General features: G+C 44.6%; 2 protein-coding genes across 6 annotated transcripts in view; one reads left to right on the top strand and one right to left on the bottom strand.

The window, feature by feature from the left end:
- Positions 1–5,505, bottom strand: part of MCMBP (minichromosome maintenance complex binding protein) — a 48,533-nt gene extending 43,028 nt beyond the window's left edge. The window contains exon 1 of one of the 2 annotated variants that reach the window (XM_059173031.1): positions 5,164–5,505. In XM_059173031.1, coding sequence (XP_059029014.1) covers positions 5,164–5,221 — 58 coding nt within the window. In that variant the 5' untranslated portion in view covers positions 5,222–5,505. The remainder of the gene's footprint in view (positions 1–5,163) is intronic. The other variant, XM_059173032.1, reaches the window with a different exon arrangement.
- A 14,467-nt stretch (positions 5,506–19,972) lies between these two features.
- Positions 19,973–25,577, top strand: part of SEC23IP (SEC23 interacting protein) — a 40,242-nt gene continuing 34,637 nt past the window's right edge. For all 4 annotated transcript variants that reach the window (XM_059173027.1, XM_059173026.1, XM_059173024.1 and 1 more), the window contains exons 1-2: positions 19,973–20,211; positions 23,289–23,818. In XM_059173027.1, the coding sequence (XP_059029010.1) occupies positions 20,049–20,211; positions 23,289–23,818 (693 nt within the window). In that variant the 5' untranslated portion in view covers positions 19,973–20,048. The remainder of the gene's footprint in view (positions 20,212–23,288; positions 23,819–25,577) is intronic.

Genomic DNA, 25,577 nt, shown 5'->3' with positions numbered 1-25,577 from the left:
TCTGAGTCTGCTTCAGATTCTCTCCCTTTGTCCTTCCCATTCATGCTCATGCTGTTTAAAATAAATAAAATCTTAAAAATAAATAAAGGCACTAAAAGCAGAAACAAAAGTGGTCACCTCTGTGGGGAAAGAGCATTCTTTTACTGATCACTTAATACCATTGTGATTTTTTTTATAACCATGTGCAAGGTATTATTTAATAACCTCGAAATGCATATATACATATTTGTACTTTTTGCCCCAGGTACTTCTCAGGGAACTTGCCCCACTGTTGAAGTGTGGGCCTCAGTAGTCAGGACTGTCCTACAAGACTCTGTGCCCTGGCCATAGCTGTTGGTGCATGGGTGGACTCCTGACTCCATGCCGGGCCAATCAGATTCTCTAGCCCTAGCATCTGGGATTAAGACAAAGATGCTACCTAGTGTGGAACTGAGAGCAAGTGAATTTGGGAGTTGTGGAGTTGAGGTAATTAAATTCATGTACAGAGATGAATGTGGCCTAAGGAAGAAAAACTGATAAGAGTTGCTTAGATTCCTGCTATCTTTCCAGTTCCTGACTCTGCTCTTGGGATGCCAAGATGCCCTCCCTATCTCTGGGTTCTACAGCCTTTTAACAAATGCCTTTTTTCAGTGGCCTACCAAGATCAGGACGATAGGAGAGATCTAAGGTGGATACAAACAAAAGGTGATGAATTATCTAGAATCATGGTGACAATAAAAAAGCAGACTTACTTTCAGTCGATTTTATTATTGCTTTAAATTCTCTAAAATGATAGTGATAAAGGGGCACCTGGGTGGTGCAGTCAGTTGAGCATCTGACTCATTGTTTCGGCTCAGGTTGTGATTTCCCATCCTGGAATCAAGCCCCTGCGCCAGGCTTTGTGCTTGGTGATGAGTCTGCTTGGGGACTCTCTCTCTGCCCCTCTCCCCCAGCTTACACTCTCTGTTTCTCTACCTCTCTCTCAAGTAAATCTTTAAAAAATAAAATAAATAAATAGAATACTAGTGATCAAATACTTCTCCCTATCCTCCTCCGCAAACCACTGCTTTTTGCATGAGCTAGTCTGTTAGATACAAAGTACCTTGAATGTAACCAGTAATAATGATCTTGACTGAACCAACAATCTAAAAAGAAAATAGTGAAAGAAATCAGAGTCCATATGCAATCCTGCTTTGTCCAAAATTAACAGAAGTCATTAATTCAAGTAAAGAAAATTTATTTTAAATATTAAAAGAAAGAAAAGTAAATAGAACCTTTTTTTTAAATTACAATTCCTGCCTTTGTTTAAAGGAAGTGATTTGATATGGATCACTAAATGAACAGTCACTGTAGGGACTAAGCCATTAGCACTATGCACATAACAGAGACCAACAAAGATAGGCTGAACCAAAGTATTTCTAAATCATAATTTAAACCTTTGGATCTCAATGTCCTGTACATAAGATCTTTTAGAAACTCTGAGGGAGGGGCGCCTGGGTGGCTTAGTGGGTTAAAGCCTCTGCCTTCAGCTCAGGTCATGATCCCAGGGTCCTGGGATCGAGCCCCACATCGGGCTCTCTGCTCTGCGGGGAGCCTGCATCCTCCTCTCTCTCTCTCTCTGCCTACCTCTCTGCCTACTTGTGATCTCTGTCTGTCAAATAAATAAATAAAATCTTTAAAAAAAAAAAAAAAAGAAACTCTGAGGGAAACATTAAAGATATTTTATGAATGCTTACAGGAAAAAAATGTACATATGAACAACTGTAATATGGCAGATACAAAATCAAAATACAGATTGTATCACAAAAATGAATTATGATCCCTGTAGTTATGACTGGCCACTCACTGAATTTCAAAGTTTCCTATCTGAATGAAGAAGAAAGAATTAGGACTTGCATGGGAAGGAACTCAAACCTGGTAGGATCTTGAATCCTCTGAGAAGAGGAGTTCCACCAGGACCGTCCTAAGTCTGAGACTTGTGGTCACAGTACCATCCCAGTTCACATTTGATTGATTAATCAGTCTTTTCACTGCCTCTATTCAGCACATATTCATTGAGCATTTTTTAACGTACAAGGTGTATTCCAGGCAATGAGGATATATTGGTGAATAAGTCAGATACAGGCCCTCAACTCCCTGAGTAAAAAACGTAGCAAAGGAACCAGGAAACAAGTTCTTCAACAACTTACTTTACGTATGTGAAAATTAATAAAAGGAAACCTCACTAAAGTGGACCTGGGTGGCGCTTGGGTGGCTCAGGTGGCTAAGCATCTGCTTTTGGCTCAGGTCATAATCCTGGGGTCCTGGGATGGAATCCGTGGTTGGGTTCTCTGCTCAGCAGGGAGCCTGCTCTCCCCCCGCCCCGCCTGCCTCTCTGTCTACTTGTGATCTCTCTCTGTCAAATAAATAAATAAAATCTTAAAAAAAAAAAAAATTAAGAAGGGACACCTGAGCGGCTCAGTCATTAAGATCTGCCTTCGGGTCAGATCATGATCCCGGGGTCCTGGGATTGAGTCCTGCATCAGGCTCCTTCCTAAATGGGGAGTCTGCCTGCTCACACATACACCCTCTCTTTTTCTGGAAAATAAATCTTTTTAAAAAATTAATTAAGAAAAATAAGTAAAGGAGCTAGAAGAGGCTGAAAAGGGGAGCTGTACCACCCAATGTCAATTATAAGAACTGTCATTTACACACCCCTAATAAGAAGTCTCTGCAACAGGAAAGAATCAAATACAGGCACCAACAGGGAGAGCTGTACATCGCATCTCCTACAGGAAATCTACTGGCCTTACAACTCAGCCACTGAGGAACCGACATCACCCTCAACTCCTGCTTTTCTCCAATGGGCTTTTCTTCAAAATAATCCATCCCAATGTCCTCATCTGTAAAATAAAGTTCCTCTCCTTTGTTTGTGGGACTTGTCTACGGTTTGCACAGCTTGCATGTCCCGAACTGCAGTTTTTCTGATATTTCCTAATAAACCCATTTTTACTGTTAAAGTAACTGGCAGTTTTATTTTTTAGATTAACACATGTTACTTTCCAGGACACATAGGATCCTATAGTAATCGAAGCAGGGAATACCTAACTTATGTTCCCAAAAGAAAAGAGTTAGCCAGGAATGTACAAGTGGAACGAAGTGGGCATGAGGCAAAGGAGACAGCTGATGCAGAGGGCCTAGAGGGAAGACTCACAACAAAGAACTGAAAGAAGGTAAAGTAGGAGAGGGAATGCCGTGATGAGAGCTGAGTAGGGGAGGAGCCAAGAAAGGTCTCATAAACCACTAGAGACATTTCTCTATCTGGGTGAAAATCAATTTAAAACAATTTACTACAAAACGGAAGAGAGTCTACAAGTTTAACACCTTGTGACTTACTTTTCACAGAAACATACCTGTAATGCTGTTATCATAAAGGCTTTCAATATATTCACGGTGATTAAAAAAAATACAGTGAAGGTAAATACTTCAGAACAGCTTCTCCCCAAAAATTATGACTATAAAGCGTATTATTTTCTTCTCTATAACACACAATCTATATGGGAAAAGAAGGCATCCTGTGGGGAAACTTATCAATAAGGTCCAGGTGCCCACGACAATTTACAAAATTTGCAAAATACCGTAAAGCCAGTATTTCATACCCAAACACACCCTTTCTGCACTATAATAAAACGTGCCCCTTAGGAACACACACTTAGTATGCAAAATCTGACAAACACCTTCAAAACTACATCAAATATAAAATCATCCCACGTATCCGTCAAGACTAAGGCATGGGGTATTTCTCATAAATGTTCTAAATATCTGTAACTGGAACTTTGCCCTTAAGCACCAAAACTTTTTACTTTTGATGGAATTTCCCTAAAAATTACCTACGCATCTACACCCACCAACTGTGCAGTTTAATCTTCACTCCATATTTTGGGGCCATTGTTTTGGACATTAATTATGGGCTCCAGTATTCACTGTGAAGTAGAATTTAGTGGAGGTATAGGTGCCCCTTCCTCAAAGCATCCTATGGTTATAGTGATTTTTTTTTAATCTTTTAAAAAATATATATACACATAGTTGTAGATTTCGTCTTTACCACTTGTCAGTGTTCACGGGCTACAATCCGGACGCCTATCCAGGCCTCCTCCTAATTTGCTGCTTCTAAGTTTCGGCCTAGAAAACCAGAAAACTAAACTAGCTCAAATTATATGGAAAATGAATAAAGAGTTGCTGAGTCCCTCCTACAGAAAGACATGGATTTTACGCCACCGATTTGGCTGCTGGACACTATTTAGCGTCTCACTAGCCCTACTCACCAATCCCCCACGGCGTTTCCCAGGAGCGGAGGCCACTCCTACAACGCCAAGTTATCTCCAGGTGCTACAACCTAAGGGATTCCGGGTTTGCCTCCACCACTCCTGAGTGCAACGTAAGGAGGGAGGGGGCCAAGATGACCAGTTCACCGCACGCCAACCTAAAACTCCCCCCGTGGACGCTTCACGGGAAAGTAGCATTTACAAATAAACGGCAACTAAAATGTACCAAGCTGGTCTGCAGCATTCTCGGCTCTTTCTGCGCAGGAGCTCGTCCGAGCGGTCCCACGTTTCTCGCTAGCTCTGGCACGAGAGGCGACGTCCACCTGGCAGGTGGAAAAGTCATCCCAAGAGCAAAATTAAGCCCTGACACCCAACCTCATCTCGGCAAGAGAGGATGTGTGCAATACAGTAGTTGGAGCCAACTTCTGCGGCGAGCGAGCACTCCCCCCACACACCGGAAGTTTTGAAATATCCTGCAGGCTCCCCGTAGGCAAAGTGCTTTTCCTCGCCCCGACTCAGCGGGTCCCCAGGGTTCAAGGACCCCTCGGCGAACTGCCGCACCCGGGGCGCGGGTCCCCGGTGCGCCACGGCGAGGAGCGAGGCCGGCAATCACGGCCGACCCCGGCTCCTCGCCGCGTAACCTTGGCCGCTCGCGAATCGCGAATCGGGCAGGTGGGAGGCACCTGCGGCCGAGCCGGGAAGCCGCGGCCCGGGCCCCCGCCCCGGCGCCGGCCCCGGGGTGCCTCGGCGTCGCCCGCGCAGGCCCGGCCGGCCGCGAGAGCCTTCGGGGGAGCCCCGCGTGGGGCCGCGCGGCGGGGCCGGGCCCCGAGCTCGGCAAACTCGGCGGCCCGCCCGGCCCGCCCCCGGCGCCGCCACTCACCGAAGAAGCCTTGCACGATCCCCAGCGGGTGGCTGAGCCAATCCTCCCCGCAGGGCATCTCGCCGACGGGCCGGGGCCCGCGCGGCCCGGCGTCCCGCGCCGCGGCTCCTCCTCGGGGGCTCGGTCGCTCGTCGCCCGCGCCCTCCCACGCACGGCGAGCTTCGGGGCGCGAGCCGCCCGGCCTCCCGGCGCCTCAGGGAACCGCGGCTGTGGCGGCGACAGCCCAGAAGCAGCTGGCCACGGGCAGGCGGCGCGTGCGGGCCCCCAACCTCCACTTCGCACAATGGCGGGAAATAGGCGCCGCCGACCGCGCTGCCTGCGACCTGGGTGGAGCTCGCGCGGGGAGGGGCGGCGGGAACGCGCGGCGCGGCCCCGCGGGCGGGAGGAGGGGCGGGTCGGCTTGCGCGGGGGCGGGGCGGGGCGGGGCGGGGCCGCGACGCGGCGGCAGACCGCCGCCATCTTGGAGATGGGCAAAAGGAAGAGCAGGCGGGGCTTTGGGGGGTCGGGCGTCGTGGCCGAGGTTGACGTGTTGCAGTTTATCACGCTGCGCAAGTGTGAAGGGGGAAACTGCCCATGTCCAGTTTATTAATTCATGATAGGAGGCCTTGCCAGGTAGGAGGCCGCAGCAACCTGAAAGTACAAACCCAAGGAGAACCCGGGGTCCTCTCTGGGCAGAATTAGAGGGTGAAACAGCCCTTGGGGTGCACCCACCTCCTCCTGGTGCTGATGTGGTTTTGGTTTTGCTCCTTTCTCTGTAGCCCTGCCTGAAACCCATGCAGTGATTTTTCCTTCAGCTACATAACGTCTTATCCCACTGAGGGAGGTATGCATTTTGGTAAGGGGCACTTTGAAAAACCCCAAACGCCCTTTGCTTGTCATCTCCAGCGCTATGTTAAAGGGACCAGTTCCTAAATGAGAGGCAAGGTCATAACTGAAAACCTACCTGGTCTGCCTCTGCCTAGAAGCTGGAAACAGCCAGGGAGCTTGGACAGGTTCATGCAGAAGGTGTACAGGCACACCGCGGCAATAAAGCGAAAATCGTAGTAAGGCGAATCAAACGAATTTTTTGGTGTTCCAATACACACAAAGATTATGTGTATGCCATACTATAATCTATTAAGTGTGCAATAGCATTATGTCTAAAAGAAGGTGCATAATTTAAAATATTGCCTAAAGGGCGGCTGCCTTCAGCTCCAGTCATGATCCCGGGGTCCTGGGATCGAGCCCCACACTGGGCTCCCTGCTTGGCGGGAAGCCTGCTTCTCTCTCTCCCACTTACCCTGCTTGTGTTTCCTCTCTCGCCATGTTTGTGTCAAATAAATTTTAAAATCTTTTTTTTTTTTTAAATATATTGCCTTAAAGATACTGTCTTCAGGGGGCTTCTGGGTGGCTCAATCGGTTAACCAACCCAGGTCCTGATCTCAGGGTCACTAGATGGAGTCCCACAGCCAGCGCTCAGTGGGGAGTCTGCTTGAGATTCTCTCTCCCTCTGTTCCTCCCTTTCCCAAATAAATAAATCTTCAAAAAAAAAAAAAGTGCTGTCATTTGAACTTTCAGCAAGTCATAATAACCCATCAGTGATCATTATAACAAACACATTAATAAGGAAAATGTTTGAAATGCCATGAGAATTACAAAACCTGTCACAGAGATACACAGTGAGCAAATGCTTTTGGAAAAATAACATCAATGGACTTGCTCACAATACTGTTGCCACAAACTTGCAATTTGTAAAAAGAAAAAAAAAACACACAAAACAAAACAAAACCCAAAAAACCAACAAACAAAAAATCCCCACAGTATCTGTGAAAGCAATGCATGCCTGTATGGAGATATCCTAAGAATGGAGATGGAGGCATCAGTACACACAAAAGATCAAATCTAGCGATAAACTTTTAGCAAGGAAATTTGGAAAATATCCAAGTTTGGCGATGAAATAGCATGTTTCTCCTAGGCCTGGAATGTACCTGAGAAAACTGCAGTATCAGCAGCCGAAAATAGAGCTTATTAACAGAAGAATGATCGGAATAGAGTCGGGAAAGTGGGGAGCCTACGAACAAGAACTGAATTCAAATCTCAAGTCCCACTTGCGGCAAAGAGCGGGGTCATTTGTACATCTCATTATGAACTAATTAGTCGGCATACTGGATTATACATCTGGCTCTTGTGAGTCTGGGTGAGTTGAGAACACTGATGGAACATCCAAAGGCACTACCACCACTGGGTTCATTTATTCATTTGTTTCGCAGAGAGGGTTGCCAAGTACCTCGTAGCAAATGGAGAAATCCCATATTTTAGCTTTGTGACCAGTAACATGCAAATTAAATGTATACAGCCATGAAAACATCTGTATTTAAGTCATAATAATCTAAGATTTGTTTTAGAGGAAATTGCAGATGGATACCAAGTCAGCAGTGGCTAGGGACACTGCAGTTTTAGGTTTCTCCCTCTGTATTTAGTTACTTATAAACAAACAGTTGCTCAGATTTACTTAAAGAGACACTGTGATATTTTTGAAATGTCGTTATTGTATAATGTGAATGACTGCAACATCTAATTTCTTGGTGGGAAGATTTGATACTACTACTAAGTAGTTGTGAAAACATAAGTGGCCAGGGCAGGGTCCAAAAGATACATCTCCAGGGCACGATTTTTTCCCCACCACCAGTAACAGCACTTCTGCCCCCACTCTCCAAGCCTGTATTTTTAAGGAAGGCATTAAGTAATTCCTTTACCTTTGTCGGGTAAAGGAAAAGGATGCTCAAGGGATTTCCTGAAATGTGACATTTACACTAGGACTTGAAAGATAAATAAGAGTTAACTAGGCAAAAAGTGGAGCAGAAGAGTGTTCCAAGTCTAGGAAAACAAAACTTGCAAAGAAAAATTAAAGTAATGACAATGTATTATATGACTTGGCTACTAATAGTCTTTATATAAGCATAATACTGTTAAAATTTGAATGTCGCTCTAACCAGCATTATAATTTAACTTTAGTGAGAGGCAAGAGGGGAAAGCGTTCATAAGTGATGAGAACACAGATCAAAAGGGGCAAAATCCTCATTGTTTATCTGGGACATCAGCGCATAATGCAAACGGGAAAATTTTCAGAAGTGGCAATGTAACCACATTAATTTAAAAACAGAAATACTAAAAGAATCGGCTGAAAGAGTTGAATGTAGTTTCCTTCAGGGTGGGGTAAATTTCCTTTTAAGATATTTGCTAGTTTTCTGCATACTTGTTATTAATTCAACACCAACTGCCCTAGAATTTCCACTCGATTGTAAGATCCGTGAAGCAATGATTTTGGTATTTATGTGCTGTTTTATTCCCTAGCACCTAGAAGAGTGCCTGGCATAGCATAGGTGCTCAATAAATGGTTGCCTAATGGGTAATGCACATTTTCCATCAGTTGCCTCAATTTCCTCTCTAGGTGTTTAGACATATTTTCTTGGATATCTTTCCCAGAGACTTTGACTTGTTCCAATCTGGACTTCTTGCCCTCTACCTCTGGTATAAAACTGTCTTCCTAGGGTTTCCTATCACCATTATCCTAAGGATTCTTCCTTTCATGTTTTTATTGAGACTTTGAAAAAAATCTGTTCCCTTCTTCTTCCCTACCTCCAGAGAGATTGCTTAGGGAAGAACTGCAATGCTTAGTTTCAGAGGTATAGCTGAGGCTGGTTACCCAACTAGGGACTACATTTCCCAGCCTCCTTTGCAGCTGGGTGGGGCTGTGTGATTAGGTTCTCACCAATGTACTGGGATTGAATGAAGTGTATGAACTTTTATTTCAGTGTCTTAGCAGAAAACTCTTGGCCTGGATACGTTCTTTCCTCCTTCATAATGGATGGAATGGTGATGACTAGAATGACCCTGTGTCAAAGACAGCCTGGATTTTCATAGGAACGTTGCATTCTGTGGCCTCTTTGTTACAGCTGCTAACATTACTCTAAAGAATTCAGAGAGCTGGTATAAGTGGGGTGTTATAACGAACAGAAAGTGTGGCTCTCATTTAGTGATTGGAGAGCAGGTCGCAATAAGGGAAAGAGGAAATGGCCCAGAACATGAAGGAGACTGATTTCGTTCAGGCTGTTATAATAGGGAGAACTTTCATCCAGAAACATCTGGAAGACGAGGGTTAAATGCTGAGGTTTTGTAAAGCAAGGGAGTTGTTGAGGAAGGGGAGATGTGAGTTTTATGTTGGAATATGCAAAAGCAAGTTGGTCTTTTGCATTTATCCTTTTCTTGGAACACAAAGGGAGAAGGGATTTCTTAACTATCCTTGTTTTCTGAAGAGTAAGTGGGGGCAACTAATAGGAAATTTGGACTCATTGACCAAGTCCTCACTTTTCTAGGCCAATTGCTGCAGATATTGGGGGTCAAAGTTCTATATAAATATAGTTAAATATGGTTTGGCCACTGTTTGTATAGTCAGTCTCAGAAATAACATGGAAGCCACATATAAATTAAGTTTTAGTAGTTACATTAAGAGGTATTAAGAGGTACAAACTTCTGCTTATAAAATAAAGAAGTCACGGGAATGAAAAGAACACCATAGGGAATATAGTCAATAATATTGTACTGACTTCACATGGTGGCAGGTGGAAATTACACTTACAGTGGTGAGCATTTCATAATGTTTATAACTGTGAAATCATTATGTTTTACAACTGAAACTAACATAATATTATATGTCAACTATACTTCAATTAAAAATTGAAAACAAACAGGGGCGCCTGGGTAGCTCAGTGGATTAAGCCACTGCCTTCGGCTCAGGTCATGATCTCGGGGTCCTGGGATCCAGTCCCGCATCGGGCTCTCTGCTCAGCGGGGAGCCTGCTTCCCTCTATCTCTCTCTCTGCCTGCTTCTCCGTCTGCTTGTGATCTCTCTCTGTCAAATAAATAAATAAAATCTTTAAAAAAAAATTGAAAACAAACAAAAAACCATAGTGAGATACTATTACACACCCATTAGAATGGCCAAAATTTAAAATACTGGCAACACCAAGTATAGATATTACTGGTTGGAAAATAAGATGATACAGTCACTTTAGAAAATAAAGTGGGCGATGCCTGGGTGGCTCAGTTGGTTAAGTGGCTGTCTTTGGCTCAGGTATTGATCCCAGAGTCCTAGGATCGAGTCCCACATCGGGCTCCTTGCTCGGCGGGGAGCCTGCTTCTCCCTCTGCCTCCGCCTGCCACTCTGTCTGCCTGTGCTCGCTCTCACTCCTCTCTCTCTCTCTCTGACAAATAAATAAATAAAATCTTAAAAAAAAAAAGAAAGTGGTGGGGCATCTGGGGGGCTCAATCAGTTAAGCGGCCGACTCCTGATTTTGGGTCAGGTCATGATTTCAGGGTCCTGGGATCCAGTGCTCTGTTGGGCTCTGCACTCATCAGGGAGTCTGCTTGAGGAGTCTCTCCCCCTCTCATTCTGCCCCTCCCCCACTACATGCATGCTCTCTAAATAAATAAACAAATCTTAAAAAAAAAAAAAAAAAAGAGGGCCACCTGGATGGTGCAGTCAATAAAGCATCTAACTCTTAGTCTTGGCTGAGGTCATGATCTCAAGGTCATGGGATTGAGCCCATGCAGGACTCTGTGCTCAGTATGGAGTCTGTTGGAGATTCTCTCCTTCTCCCTCTGCCTACCCCTCCAGCTTCTGCTCCTGTTTGCTCCCTTTCTTTCTTTCTTTCTTTTTTTTTTTTTTAAAGATTTTATTTATTTGTCAGAGAGAGCGAGCGAGAGCGAGCACAGGCAGACAGAGTGGCAGGCAGGGTCAGAGGGAGAAGCAGGTTCCCTGCGGAGCAAGGAGCCCGATGTGGGACTCGATCCCAGGGCGCTGGGATCATGACCTGAGCCGAAGACAGCTGCTTAACCAACTGAGCCACCCAGGCGTCCCTGCTCTCTTTCTTTTAAGTAAATAAAATAAAGGGTGTCTGGGCAGCTCAGTCAGTTAAGCACCTGCTTTCGGCTCAGGTCATGATCCCAGAGTCCTGGGGTCGAGCCCCACATCGGGCTCCCTCTTCCACAGGAAGCCTGCTTCTCCCTCTCCCTCTGCCTGCTGCTCCCCCTGCTTGTGCTCTCTTTCTCTGTGTCAAATAAATAAATGAAATCTTTAGAAAAATAAATAATAAAATAAAATTAATGGAGTTTTTAAAAAAGATTTTATTTATTTATTTGACAGAGAGAAATCATAAGTAGACAGAGAGGCAGGCAGAGAAGGCTCCCTGCTGAGCAGAGAGCCCAATGCGGGACTTGATCCTAGATCCCTGGGATCATGACCTGAGCTGAAGGCAGCAGCTTAACCCACTGAGCCACACAGGTGCCCCTAAATGGAATCTTGAAAAAATAAATTAAATAAATCCTTAAAAAAGAAAAGAAAGCATTTTCTTACAAAGTTAAATATTCTTGACAATTCTATGCCAGATGAAGTGAAAACATGTTCACATGAAGATTTTTACATAAATGTTCATTTTAGCCTTAATAACAATAGCCCCAAACTTGATACAACTGAAAAGTCCACCAAAAACTGAATGGGAAAATAAATTGCAGTATAGTCATGCAATAAAACCTTATTTAATAAAGAAAAAAGAATGAACTATGATTCACATGACCTGGATGAACCTCAGAAACATTATATTAATCTTCTATTAATCAAAAGATGCCAAGTACAAAAGAATACATACTGTTTGATTCCATTTGTATGAAACTTACTAAAGAAAAATGTAGGGAGGTGGGGAGGTGGGGTCACTGGGTGATGGACATTAAGGAGGATACCTCGTGTAATAAGCACTGAGCATTATATAAGACTGATGAATCACTGACCTTACCTCTGAAACCAATAATACATTATGCATTAATTAATTGAATTTATTTTTTTAGTATTTTAAAATTTAAATTCAATTGATCAACGTATAATGTATTACTGGTTTCAGAGGTACAGGCCTATGACTCATCAGTCTTACATAACACCCAGTGCTCATTACATCATGTGCCTTCCTTAATGTCCATCACCCAGTTACCCCATCCCTCCATCCCCCTCCCCTCTAGCAACCCTCAGTTTGCTTCCCATGATTAAGAGTCTCTTATGGTTTGTTTCCCTCTCTGGTTTCATCTTGTTTTATTTTTTCCTCTCATCTCCTATGATCCTCTGTTTTGTTTCTCAAATTCCACACATCAGTGAGATCGTATATTTGTCTTTCTCTAATTGACTTATTTTGCTTAGCATAATACCCTCTAGTTCCATTCATGTCACTGCAAATGGCAAGATTTCAACTTTCTGATGGCTGCATAGTATTCCATTGTGTATATATATACACCACATCTTCTTTATCCATTCATCAGTCGATGGACATTTGGGCTCTCTCCATAGTTTGGCTATTGTGGACATTGCTGCTATAAACATTGATGTGCAAGTGCCCCTTCAGATCACTAGATTTGTATCTTTAGGGCAAATACCCAGTAGTGCAATTGCAGAGTCATAGGGTAGCTCTATTTTCAACTTTTTGAGGAACCTCCACACTGTTTTCCAGAGTGGTTGCACCAGCTTGCATTCCCAACAGTGTAAGAGGCTCCTCTTTCTCCACATCCTCACCGACATGTCATTTCCTGATTTGTTAATTTTAGCCATTCTGACTGGCATCAGGTAGTACCTCATTGTGGTTTCAATTTGTATTTGTATACAAATATGATCACTTTCCCCGATGCCAAGTAATTAATTGAATTTAAATTTTTTAAAATGGTGCCACCAAAAAAAAAAAAAAAAGACAAATGTAAAAATAGAAAGTAGATCAGTGGTTGAGTAGGGCTGGGAGTAGAACTTACAAAGTTATGTAAAGGGCTGGAAAAAGGAAAACAAGGGAATAGTCTGGGGGATGGAATTATTCTACACTGATAGATATTTTTTGTCAAAACTCATAGAATTGTATACTCACAGTTCATGCATTTTATTATGTAAATTATACTTCAATAAAGTTGATTTGAAAAGTAAAAAGAAACTGGGACGCCTGGGTGGCTCAGTTGGTTAAGCTGCTGCCTTCGGCTCAGGTCATGATCCCAGAGTCCTGGGATCGAGTCCCACATCTGGTTCCTTACTCAGCTGGGAGCTTTCTTATCCCTTTCCCTCTGCCTACTGCTCCCCCTGCTTGTGCTCTCTCTCTCTCTCTGTGTCAAATAAATAGATAAAATCTTTTAAGAATTTTAAAAAAAGTAAAAAGAAACAGATAACATGTTTTTAAGATTTTATTTATTTATTTTACAGAGAGAGAAAGGGGGGAGGGGCAGAGGGAGAGGAAGAGTAAGAGAAACTCAAGCAGACTACACTGTGCACAGACCCTGACATAAGGCTCGATCTCTTGACCCTGAGGTCATGATCTGTGCCAAAATCAAGAGTCAAAGGCTGGGGCGCCTGAGTGGCTCAGTGGGTTGAAGCCTCTGCCTTCGGCTCAGGTCATGATCCCAGGGTCCTGGGATTGAGCCCTGCGTCGGGCTCTCTGCTCAGCGGGGAGCCTGCTTCCTCCTCTCTCTCTGTCTGCCTCTCTGCCTACTTGTGATCTCTGTCTGTCAAATAAATAAATAAAATCTTTAAAAAAAAAAAAAAAGAGTCAAAGGCTAACTAACTGAGCCACCCAGAATATCTCCTCCCCAGATAACATTAATTTTAATATGTTTAACCCAACATATCCAAAATATTATAATTCGAATAATCAGTGTGAAGATTTTTAATGGATATTTTACATTCTTTTTTTTTTAATGAATTCTTTGAAATCTGGTGTGTATTTTACACTTAAAGCACACCTCGATTCGGACAGACACATTTCTCCTCAATGGGCACAGGTGGCCACTGCAACCAGATTAGGCAGCACAAGAGAAATGAAGGCCTTCAGTATTCAGATCAAAGGAGGTAAGAATCTTTCTCAAAGATATTTTCAAGGGTCCTTTAAGATCTCTCAGGTAACTAAAGGATCTAGCTTTACAGCAAAGGTCAGATCAAAATTGTAGCTTTCCCACCCATGCCCATGGGGTTGACAGAAAAAGAGCTAAGGTCAGATATGGAAGTAAGGAACATGGAGCTATCAGGAATAAAACACCAGGACCTTGGCCTGAAAACGTCTGCAAATGGTCAAGCTTTATTTTTCTTCTTTTTAAAAAAATTTTATTTTTAGGGGTGCCTGGGTGGCTCAGTGGGTTGAAGCCTCTACCTTCGGCAGGGGTCATGATCCTGGGGTGTTGGGATCAAGTCCCGCATCGGGCTCTCTGCTCAGTGGGGAGTCTGCTTCCTCCTCTCTCTCTGCCTACTTGTGATCTCTGTCAAATAACTAAGTTAAAATCTTAAAAAAAAAAAAAAAAGATTTTATTTCTATTATGTATTTGACAGAGAGAGAGAGCAGTGAGACAGGGAACACAAGCAGGGGGAGTGAGAGAGGGAGAAGCAGCCTCCCCACTGAGCAGGGAGCCCAATGGGGGGCTCGATCCCAGGACCCCAGGATCATGACCTGAGCCAAAGGCAGACGCTTAATGACAGAGCTACCCAGGCACCCCTGGCCAAACTTTAAAGCGAGTCTCAAGCCCCATCCTGGTAGGAGCAGGAGGTGGGCTACCAAAGCTATACAGTTCCCAAAGAGGACATGCTTCCCAGTGTCACTTCCCAGTGGCCACGGAAGATCCTGGACAAGGAGAAAGCTCCTGAGGGCAAAGCTGAGGCCAGGGAAGACTATTGACTGGGGTAAGAGATCCAGAATCCCGAAAAAGAGGCAGCCAGGACTAGTGATAAATATTCTCCACGATCAGGGCAGGAAATATTTTCAATTTCTGCCTAGCAGGATTTCATTACTTCTGGGGGACAGTGGGAGTCTTCATGGCCATTACCCTGCCCCTCTTGTCACAGCCCAGGAAGAGCCATATCTGGACCTCATGGAAAAGGCTGAGCTGCCCCCAGCGATCCTGGGGTTTTTAAGATGAATGCAGCTGGTTGCTTCCTTTGGGGAGTGAGTATGTTCTATGTTTGGGAAGATGGGTTGGTATTTAGTGGCCAGAGGGACAGACTGTCGTGGTGCTGTTCATATGCTCATTTAAATCTTCTTCCTCCCTGCAGAACAACTACAGGATTGTAGTTAAGACGCAGCTGCTCAGGTGGGGAACAGCTCTTCCTAGCTGCTCTTGTACCGAGGGCCTTTTGCTGAGCTCGCACTGGTGGAATGTGAACAGAAGCACCTCGGGCAAGGGCCGCCTCAGTTGTTAAGAGGAGATGTTTGTGCCCGAGCTCTGACCTCTTCCTGTGGCCACAGCTGGCAGGAATGAGAGCAGCCATGGAACCTTATGTTGAAGGTGAAAAGCTGGTTACCTACATGTACTCTTATGTGAGCGACAAATGAACGTTTATTTTGTTTGAGCCAATGTTGCACTTTTGGGTCTTTTTGTTATAACATCTCACATTCCCCTGTATGCTTGTGTTGGACACCGTGTTTCTTGTATCCCACATCAGAAGACTTTCTTGGCGTATTCCTTTATTTTGGTGGAGTTCTTCCTCTGTTTCCTTTCTTAGAAGGTGTGCTTGGTGGGGGGGGGGGGTGGTAAGTGTTCTGAGAGCTGAATTCCTTGGCATTTTACCTGTTCTTATCTTTCTGGAATCTTTAAGGATCTTCTCTTTGTCTCCAGTGTTCTAGTATGTGTCTATTTTCAACAATTGTGCTGGGTTCTGAACCCTTTCAACGTGGACACTTGTATCCTTCATTTCTGGGAATAATTTTTTTTTCTTTGATGATATCCTCCCCTGCAATTTCTCTGTCTCTATTCTTAGCAGAATTCTTAATATATAGATATTGGCTTTCCTTGCCCGGCACTCAAATTCTCTTATGTTTCTTTTTTAGCTCCCATCTGTTTGTCTTTTTACTTCGTTTTTTTGGGGAAATTTCCTTATTATTTATCTTCCTTCTACTGATTTGCTTGTTTGTTCCCTGAACATTTCTTTTTAAAATAACACCCTGGTCTTGTTTCTTGGTTACAGACCTTCTTACACCCCTGAGGTTATTATTGATAGATTTTGTAAGTCTTTTTCTTCTTGGGTGGGTTGTTCCTTCTACATTGCTATTTCTTCTTCCTTTTTTGTGTGCACCTTGCTTTGATCTCTTTCACGTTAAAGGCTCTTCTCAACATGTGGTTGTATTTAAAGTGTGGGGATTTGGGGGGGGGGGTGACTGGCTCAGTAGGTAGAGCATGCAGCTCTTGATCTTGGGGTTGTGAGTGTGAGCCACACATTGGGTGTAGGGCATACTTAACAAAAATAAAAATGAAAAAATAAAGTGTGGGTGATGTCATCTTTTTAAATCTTGTTGGTGGGATCCAGAGCTGATGGCCAAGAAAGAATTCTTGAGGTGTCTCTGGTGCAAAATGGTGGTTTTATTAAAGCCTAGGGACAGGACCCATGGGCAGAAAGAGTCGCTGCCTGCTACCCTCTGCTTCCCTGGGATTGTGAGGAGCAACTGATTATATACCTTGGGGTTGGGAGAAGTAATGATAAAGGGAAGTTCCAAAAGGACTTTCATATTTTAAGAAGACTCAGGATCCTGGAGAAAAGTTATAATCAACCTATCTCAAGTACTTGTCAGTGGTGCGACAAGGAGATTTAATTTTTATCTGCATTTCCTCTGCTTTTGTGTCCCACATCATGGCGACTAACAAAGTGATTGGGAGCCCAGAGCATATAAATAGGCTTGTTGACTGTGAGCTTAATTATGAGGTGATCTGGCTGGACTGTCTTCCTTGGGAACACTGACTTCAGCATCTCTACATCTCTCCTTCCCATGCCCCAAAGAGGATTCTTCTAATCTCCTGCCTAGAGGTTGAAGACTTGTCAGCCAGTGTTTTTAGAGCTGAGTAGAGAAACTGGGCTGGGGTTGTGGGAGAGATTATTTGATTATTCAGTGAGCACATATTTGCTTAGTGTTCCTTCTGTTCCCCACTCCAGAAGGGAAAAGTTACAGTCTTTTTTCTAGAAGGGGGATGGTTAGTGGTCCAGTTACTCGGAATAGGAGGAAGGGGCCTAACTTCTCCAACAGTTTTAATCAATCTACCTAATTACAGGACCTCTCTCTAGCTTCTCTGCTCCTTCCTGGGGTGCCTGAGGTTATCAGGACCTGAGCCTCAAAATGATTTTATGATGCAAATAAAGTTGCCCCTGCGCTTTTCCTATTACTGGTTTGCTAAATCACCTACTACAGGTCCATTTTGTGTGTGTGTGTGCGCGTGCGCGCGCAAAATCTTGTTGCTGTCAAATCCTCTCCCATCCTCGTCATCCTTATGGGTTTAAAAAACAAACACACCTAATAGCGTTTTTTTTTGGGGGGGGGAGATTTTATTTTTATATTTGAGAGAGCGGGAGAGCACAAGAGAGCTAGCACAAGCCGTGGGGAGGGGCAGAGGGAGAAGCAGACACCCCACTGAGCAGGGAGCCCAAAGCGGAGGAGTTTGATTCCGGGACCCCAAGGTCATGACCCGAGTTGAAGGCAGAGGTTTAACAGACTGAGCCATCCAGGAGCCCCCACCTATTTGTGTTTTCTGTAGGCCTTCGGGAGGAAGAAAATGACACTTCGGTTCAATCTGAACGTCTTTCCCCAGAAGTAACTCCGATTTCTGTTCATTCCGGCTGTCGTGGTCTAATTTGAGCCTCCGCCACTGCTTGCCTGGGCCACTGGCGCAGCCTGCTTGCTGCTCTTCCTACTTGCAGTTTGCTCCTTCCTCCTCTATGCTGCTACCCACGAGTCGGAGTGGACCCTCCGCAGAGCAAATGTTATCTCCCCGCCCTCCTTTCAACCCTTTTTCAATTCCCTTTTGCTCTTAACTTGTAAGGCCCCGCATCATCTGGCCTCTCCGAATTTTTCATTCTCATCTCTCCACTTTCTCCCAGTTGGTCATTGGGCTCCAGCCAGACTCTAACACGTGTGTCTCTTCACACCCAAACATGGTGTCTCAGGGTAGCCCTACCTACTGCGACTTTACTGAAATGACCTCTTACCACTTCCTCAGAAACCTCCCCACCAAATTTTCCAGTTAGCTTCTCCTCATTGTCTTCCAGATTCTGACTTTAATTTTTCTTCAAAGAAGGTTTTCTTGTCACTCAACACTATGCAGGTCCTTATTGATGGTCTGATTGGTCTAAATATTTGCTATCTTTCTCCACAGAAGGGTTAGGCCTCCCTCCCCTGATGGTATCCATATCCCACAGGACACACTGGGAATTTCTATATTACAACTTTCATCACACTATAGTTTACTGTCAGTATGTGTTTAGTTTTCTGTCTTCCCAGCCAAAGTATACGGTCTAAGAAGGGAGGGTCTTGTATCTATCTTATACACCACTGTACTCTCAATGTTTAGTATACTCTTTCCTACCCCATAGGAATGACAAAGATACTCTCCTTGACCAAATTTAGCAACCTTCTAGCAGTTTAAGGTCATGTCCCTAGACTGACCCCAATCCTCCTTAAAATGCCTGCCCTGAGAAAGCCCAACACTGCCAGGGTATTTTACTGTTTGTTCCAGCCCAGACTTGGTGATAGGCATATAGGCCCCTGAGCTCCCTTTCAGCATAGTTATTTTAGAAAACTTGCAATTATCAATTCCTTATAATTTTGAGATGCAAATCAGCCACACAGAACTGTCTTCTCAAGGCCCATCTCCTCCCTGCCTGGTGGTGTATTGCCTTAACTTGTGTAACTGGCTGTCATAAAGAGATGAGAAGTTTGTTTCTCCTCCAGGTACACGCCAATTAACAAGCCCAAGTGGCCCAGTCCCATGGACCAACACCCCTTGGCACCTCTCAATGCTTTCCCAGTAGCACCCAGACTTTAAAAAGTCTCCAGTTTTTTATTTTGGGGGAAGTTCAGTTCAATTCACGATGTACGCTCTTTCCTGTTGTAATTGCTGTTACTGAGTAAAATCTATTCTTACTGCTTTGCTTTAGCCAGTGTCTGCCTTTGTTTATCTCTGACAGTAAGCACACTAAATAGTTACTGAATTAACTAAATAGGTTCTATACAGGCGTGTGAACAGCTGTGGGGAGGAGTTTCATTATTTCGAAGCCTCTTTCGGGGTCTGTCTTCCTCTCCCACTCTTCAAAAAGCTACTTTTCTGTTACTTTTTGTTTCATAATCTCCAACTACATGAAAGGTGACAATTACATCAAATCACCCCCAGTGCATTTTGGGATTCAGCTAATCTGATTACTGCAGACAGATATAGAAAGCTATTTTAAAAAGTAGCACCTCTAAATTTCAATTCTCTGGATCCTCTTTTAAACACGGCTTAAAAACTTCCAAAGTTTTTGCCATTTCTATTTCTGGGCCAACAGAAAGAGTTCAGTTCAGTCCAGAAAGACATGTGGGCGGGCTGGATGTGAGTCCGAGCGTGGGTGAACTGGGCGCTTTGGCTACAAATGGCTCACACCCCCCTTCTTCCCTCCCAATGCGGGTAGCACTCCGCTGTCTGCTCCTGCAGCCTTCTGCCGTTCCTTCGAAATCTTTGCCAGTTCCACTCGCCCGACCGTACTTTTAGGAAGCCCAGAGTGCCCCCCGCAACCCGCGACCCTCAGCATCAGCTCGCGCCTAAATTCAGAACTAGCAGCGCCGCTACTCCCACGCTCCAGCCCCAGCCTCGGCCCCGGCAGTACCGGGGAGTATTACGTGCTAGGACTCGGGCTGGAAGCTAGCGCCGCCATGTTGCTTTCTGGCGGCGCTTTCCAGAGGAAGGGAAGGAGGCTGAGCAGCGTCCCGGAGTTCCGGGCCTTGTGCGCAAGTGCGGAAGTGTGTTGGCCCCGAGTGTGACCGGTTTCCGGCCGGTGTTAGTACACCGGCTTCCAGGAGACGTGTAACGGACGGTGGGCGGCAGCCATGGCCGAGAGGAAACCTAACGGAGGCGGCGGTCCCGCCAGCACCTCCTCATCGGGCACTAACTTACTTTTTTCCTCCTCGGCCACGGAATTCAGCTTCAACGTGCCCTTCATCCCAGTCACCCAAGCCGCCGCTGCCTCGGCCTCCTTGCTCCTGCCCGGAGGTAGTAGGGAGAGGGGAATCCGGTGGGACGAGTGTGTGTGGGGAGGCGGGCGTGGGGCGTGGGGCGACGAGGGCCGGGTGGGAGGTTTTGCTTCGTGTGTACCCGACTCCGGGTAGCTTGCCAGGGCCATGAGCGACCAGGTTTGAGTGGCTCGGGGGGCTTTGAGATATCCCAAGCGGGGGCTAGATCAGGAGGCTTGCTCTTCGTCCAAGGAGCCCTCTGTCCCGAAGGCTGGCCGCTCCACGCTGGCACTGACATCACCCAGATTTTTGTTGAACACCTACTGGTGTGCTAGGGAATGCAGAGAAGTTAGTGCTTCTCAACTAGGATGCAGTAGGGAATGTCCTGGACGGACAGCTTCCCTTTCCTGGGATAGACTTGTAATATTTGCAAAGTAGAGGTGCAGAATGCAGTACTCCTCTTTCAAGACAGTGCTTCCCGTTGTCTGAGGAGCTTTTCCTCCTTCTTGTCCCCCATTCCTATGTTCACCCTAACTCTTTCACTTCTTCATTATTGTCTAGGGGTATTGCTGTTTAATGATTGTGTGGCATCACACAGAGTATGGTATTTGGGAGCACAGACTGTTGTCCATCCCAGGCTCTGCCGGTAACTTGCTGTGTGACCTCAGGCATGTTACTTTACCTCTCTGTGCTTCACTTTCCTTATCTGTACAGCCTCCTAAAGCTGTCAGGAGAAGTGAGTTGATTTTTGTAAGGTGCCGAGTGTAGTGTCTGGCACCTAGCGTTATGTAAGTGTTTGTGAAATCAACGTATCTGCCTCCGGATACTGTGTAGATGTTTCTTGAGTATCTGAATGATTAAATGAAGGAATTGAGAAATGATGGGAGGGGAGGCGTCTAGGAGATGTTTTGATTTGAGTGTCTGGTTGTTGACAAACATCTGTTGAGATAGTAGAGTGGAGTAAAAGCGCAAGAAGGGAGACGGTTAAGGTGACAAATTCATTTCTAGGCTTACTAAGTTCGAGGTGTATGTGGTTGAGCTGCCAGAAGTGTCGAGGAAGCAGTTGGGTAATAGGTTCTGGAACACCTGAGAACAGTATCGGTTTGAGACAGAGTTGGGAGTGTCACAAGTGTACAAGTGCCCATTAAAGTTGTGGGTGTCTTTACCAAATGTGTCCACGTGTAATTAGAAAGTGCCCCTGAGGTGAGCTGGCAGCACATTGAGATCAGCATTTCATTTACAATGGATGCTAATCAGAAAAAAGTTCCTGAGATCAGGTTGATCCCAATTTGTCTTAAAGGAAGAAGGATACTACAGAGGTTTTCTCCACTCCATGTTTTTAGTTGTTGAGAGATAAACTGAGAAATACAGACAAGTGAGGTCCAGAGAGTTGAAAAGAGAGAGTGGGAGCTGGAAATATATCTGAAAATGAGAATAGAACCAGCAGACAAAGGGCTTTGTGCAGGAGGTGGTATTTTATTTTTAGTTACAAAGAAACAACTGAGAGGAGTATTTTAAATAGTGGAGTATCTTAGTTAAATTGATGTGTGAGAAATATAATGGGAGCAACCTAGAAGCTCAAGCCAGAATCTCTGTGAGCCAAGTGTCCTCCTTCACAGAGGTCGAGAAGGATCCTGGAGCTTGAAAGGCCACTCGGGAGCAAGGATCACAGTGTGCTGTGTGCTGGGTGTGGGACCTCTGTTGGGCTCCGTGCCTCCAGCAGCAGGAGATAAGAGGGAATGTGACTGGAGGAGGAAAGATGAGGGAGAGGAAAGTCTCTACAAGCTAAGGTAAGGGCGTATAAAAGCTTAGTAAGGAAGAAGAGGCTGGACTTTTTAGGTTGTGTAGAGGAAACATGCTTTTTTCTTTTTCTTTTTTTTTTTTTTTTTTTTTTTTTTTTTTTTTTTTTTAAAGATTTTATTTATTTATTTGACAGAGAGAAATCACAAGTAGTTGGAGAGGCAGGCAGAGAGAGAGAGAGGGAAGCAGGCTCCCTGCTGCGCAGAGAGCCCGACGCGGGACTCGATCCCAGGACCCCGAGATCATGACCCGAGCCGAAGGCAGCGGCTTAACCCACTGAGCCACCCAGGCGCCCCTTTCTTTTTCTTTTTAAGGTTTTATTTATTTGTCAGAGAGAGAGAGAGAGGAGAGAGAGAGTGTGTGCGCGCACACACACACACGCACACACACGCCCACAAGCAGGGGGAGCAGCAGGCAGAGGGAGAGGAAGAAGCAGGGAGCCCAATGAGGGACTTGATCCCAGGACCCCTGGATCATGACCTGAGCTGAAGGCGACACTTTGCTGACTGAGCCCTCCAGGCGTCCCAGGGAACAGGCTTTTATTTTACAGCTTGGTGGCAGAAGAGAAGATAATTTCGGGTTGACAATACCTGCAGTGAAAATCATTTTTGGCAAAGGCAAGTGAAGAGAACTTCCTTTGGTTAGAAAATGACTTTTCTCACGATTTGACATTCTCTAAAGGCTAGTTATCTGGATGTGATACTGTGTGATTTTAGGGATGGCAATAAATGGTTGACCTACTTTGCCTTGGGAATACAAATACCACATGTTCATTTGTACAATGAGTGCTTTGTAGTAGGTAGGAGTCCTGAAACACACCCTTCTTGTCAACACAGTCATATCTGCACTTAAGTTTCTTATTACTGTAGAAATAAAATTATGTGTAATTTGGTAGTAGAATAATATTTGAATTATTTTTTTACCAGGAAAAAATGAGATATAAAAATTGTAGATCCAAATTTCATTTCCCTTCTTGAAAGCATCCTTAGATAAATAGGTGTGATCTATGTATATTTACAAAATAAATACTTAACTATATTTATTCAAAAAATGTAAAAGGCCATGTACCAAAGTGATTATCTCTGAGAGATTGGCTTATGAATGAAATCTAATTTTTCCCTCTTTTTCTTGTTTCTCATTCGTATTTTCCAGTTTTTCGTTTCGAAGAAAAGAAAAGGTTTTCATCTTTTTTTTTTTTTCTGTAATGCAGAAATAGAACAATAAAATGAGGTACAGTTGCTAGATCTGCCGTGTTGGGTCCTCTCTGCAGAGCCGTAGACGAACCTTTAAACTGTTTGCTCTCCCGTTCCCTTTCAGAGGATTCCACGGATGTCGGTGAGGAGGACAGCTTCCTCGGGCAGACTTCTGCTCACACGTCTACCCCACAGACATTTAGTTACTTCTCTCAGGTATCAAGCAGTAGTGATCCTTTTGGGAATATTGGACAGTCCCCGTTAACGACTGTGGCAACGTCAGCTGGGCACTCCGCATTCTCCAAGTCCCCCGCTGCTCTCCCTTTTACAACTGGACCCCAAGATGGGTTGAATGCGTGTTCACCGCCCATTTCGCAGGCTCAGTATGGTGCCCCACCTTCACAGATGGGAATGAATGCTTACCTGCCTTCTCAGCCGGGTAGTCTCCCTCCTTCCAGTTTTGGGAGCCCACCGCAAGGAGCACCCCAACAAGGACACAATCCGTATCGTCATACCCCTGTGAGCAGCAGGGCCAATCCTTACATCACACCACCGCAGCTGCAGCAGTGCCAGACCCCGGCCCATCCCGCCCATCCTCCAGCCCCGGGGCCCCCCATGCAGATGTACCAGATGCCGGGAGGATCTCTGCCACCGGTAGGAGACGTGTTTTGAAATCCTAGCTATTCACTCTGATTTTTTTTTTTTTTAAAGAAGAGAGAATCTTTTTTTTTTTTTTTTTTTTTAAGATTTTATTTATTTGTCAGAGAGAGCGAGCAAGAGCGAGCATAGGCAGACAGAGTGGAAGGCAGAGTCAGAGGGAGAAGCAGGCTCCCTGCAGAGCAAGGAGCCCGATGTGGGACTCGATCCCAGGACGCTGGGATCATGACCTGAGCCGAAGGCAGCTGCTTAACCAACTGAGCCACCCAGGCGTCCCTCACTCTGATTTTTTAATCTGTCATCTTAGCCTGTGTCTTTTAAAACACTGCACTTTTAATAATCAACGTGATGACATTATTTTCAGAGGCCCTTCTTTGTAAGCTACATGCTTTGAAGGAAACATTCTTTCAAAGGTAGCTCGTAAAATGGTTCTTAAGTTGGTTTATATTATCAGTGTTTGGAAGTAGTTCTTGATTTTAATGAGTTAACTACATGTCAGTATTCCCAGATTTTAGTGTAAGAGATCAATAATAAATGTCATCTGGGGACATGTGAGAGTTGAAGCAGTTATGAACAGACTGCCAGCTTCTCACTTTTTAATTATTCTATTTAATCAGACCATTCAATTACAGGAACTAAAAATTGATTACTCCAATAATTTCTTTTATTTACATTATGAAGTTTGGGTCTAAACAGTCAGATTCTCTCTCAGGAGGGTGATGGAACAACATTTGCATTGGGTAAATTTTATGAAATTCCCTTATGCCATTTTCCCAGCTAATTGCTCAACTGACTTCCACAGGGAAATCACCTGAATCAAAGAAATGGAAGTGATTAAAAGGAAGAATTAAGAACCCAACCCAGTGTGGCAAGGGTAGCAGTATTATCGTTAGAATATAACCTCGCATCTCTCTTGGGGATAGAGAATGGGCTCTGTTTTATTGTTTAATTTAAATCCTTTCAACATGTAAATGCTTGGCAATGTTAGATTTCAGCATATTGGAACATAACTGGAATCACAGTGTGCAGTATAGTTAACATACTAGTTTGCTGATTAAACTCTTGAAAAGATATCTAATTTAAGAATTTTAAAAGTGGTAATTTCAGACTTAAAAGAACATGGCAGGGGTTCCTGGGTGGCTTAGTTGATCTCAGCTAAGGTCTTGATCTCAGTGTCGTGAGTTTCAGCCCTGCACTGAGCTCTGTGCTAGGCATGGAGTCTACTTAAAAAAAAAAAAAAAAAAAAAGAAGGGGCACCTGGGTGGCTCAGTGGGTTAAAGCCCGTGCTTTCAGCTCAGGTCATGATCCCAGGGTCCTGGGATTGAGCCCCGTGTCAGGCTCTCTGCTCAGCAGGGAACCTGCTTCCCTTCCTCTGCCTTTCTGCCTGCTTGTGATCTCTGTCAAATAAATAAATAAAATCTTAAAAAAAAAAAAGAAGAAGAAGAAGGAAGAAAGTTGCAAAAATGCAAATAGCACCCTGGTACCCTTCACCCATGTTGATCTGTCATTCCATCTTCCCCCGTTTGTTCTGTCGCTTGTGCACACGTGCACTCCCACGCATTTGGTCGTCCTCTCTCTCCTGTTCTCACCATGTATGTGTGCAGTTGTTTTGGGAAATACTTGGTCAGTTGAATACATGATGACTCTTTACTCCTAAATATTTTCTTTTTTTTTTTTTAAGATCCTATTTATTTATTTGAGAGAGTGTGCAAGAGAGAGAGCACAAGTCAGGTAGGGGGAGAGGCAGAGGGAGAAG

The sequence above is a fragment of the Mustela lutreola genome, chromosome 4 (genome assembly GCF_030435805.1).
Source record: "Mustela lutreola isolate mMusLut2 chromosome 4, mMusLut2.pri, whole genome shotgun sequence".
Taxonomy (NCBI): domain Eukaryota; kingdom Metazoa; phylum Chordata; class Mammalia; order Carnivora; family Mustelidae; genus Mustela; species Mustela lutreola.
Note: the sequence above shows the minus strand (reverse complement) of the source record. Positions and strands in the feature narration are given on the sequence as shown.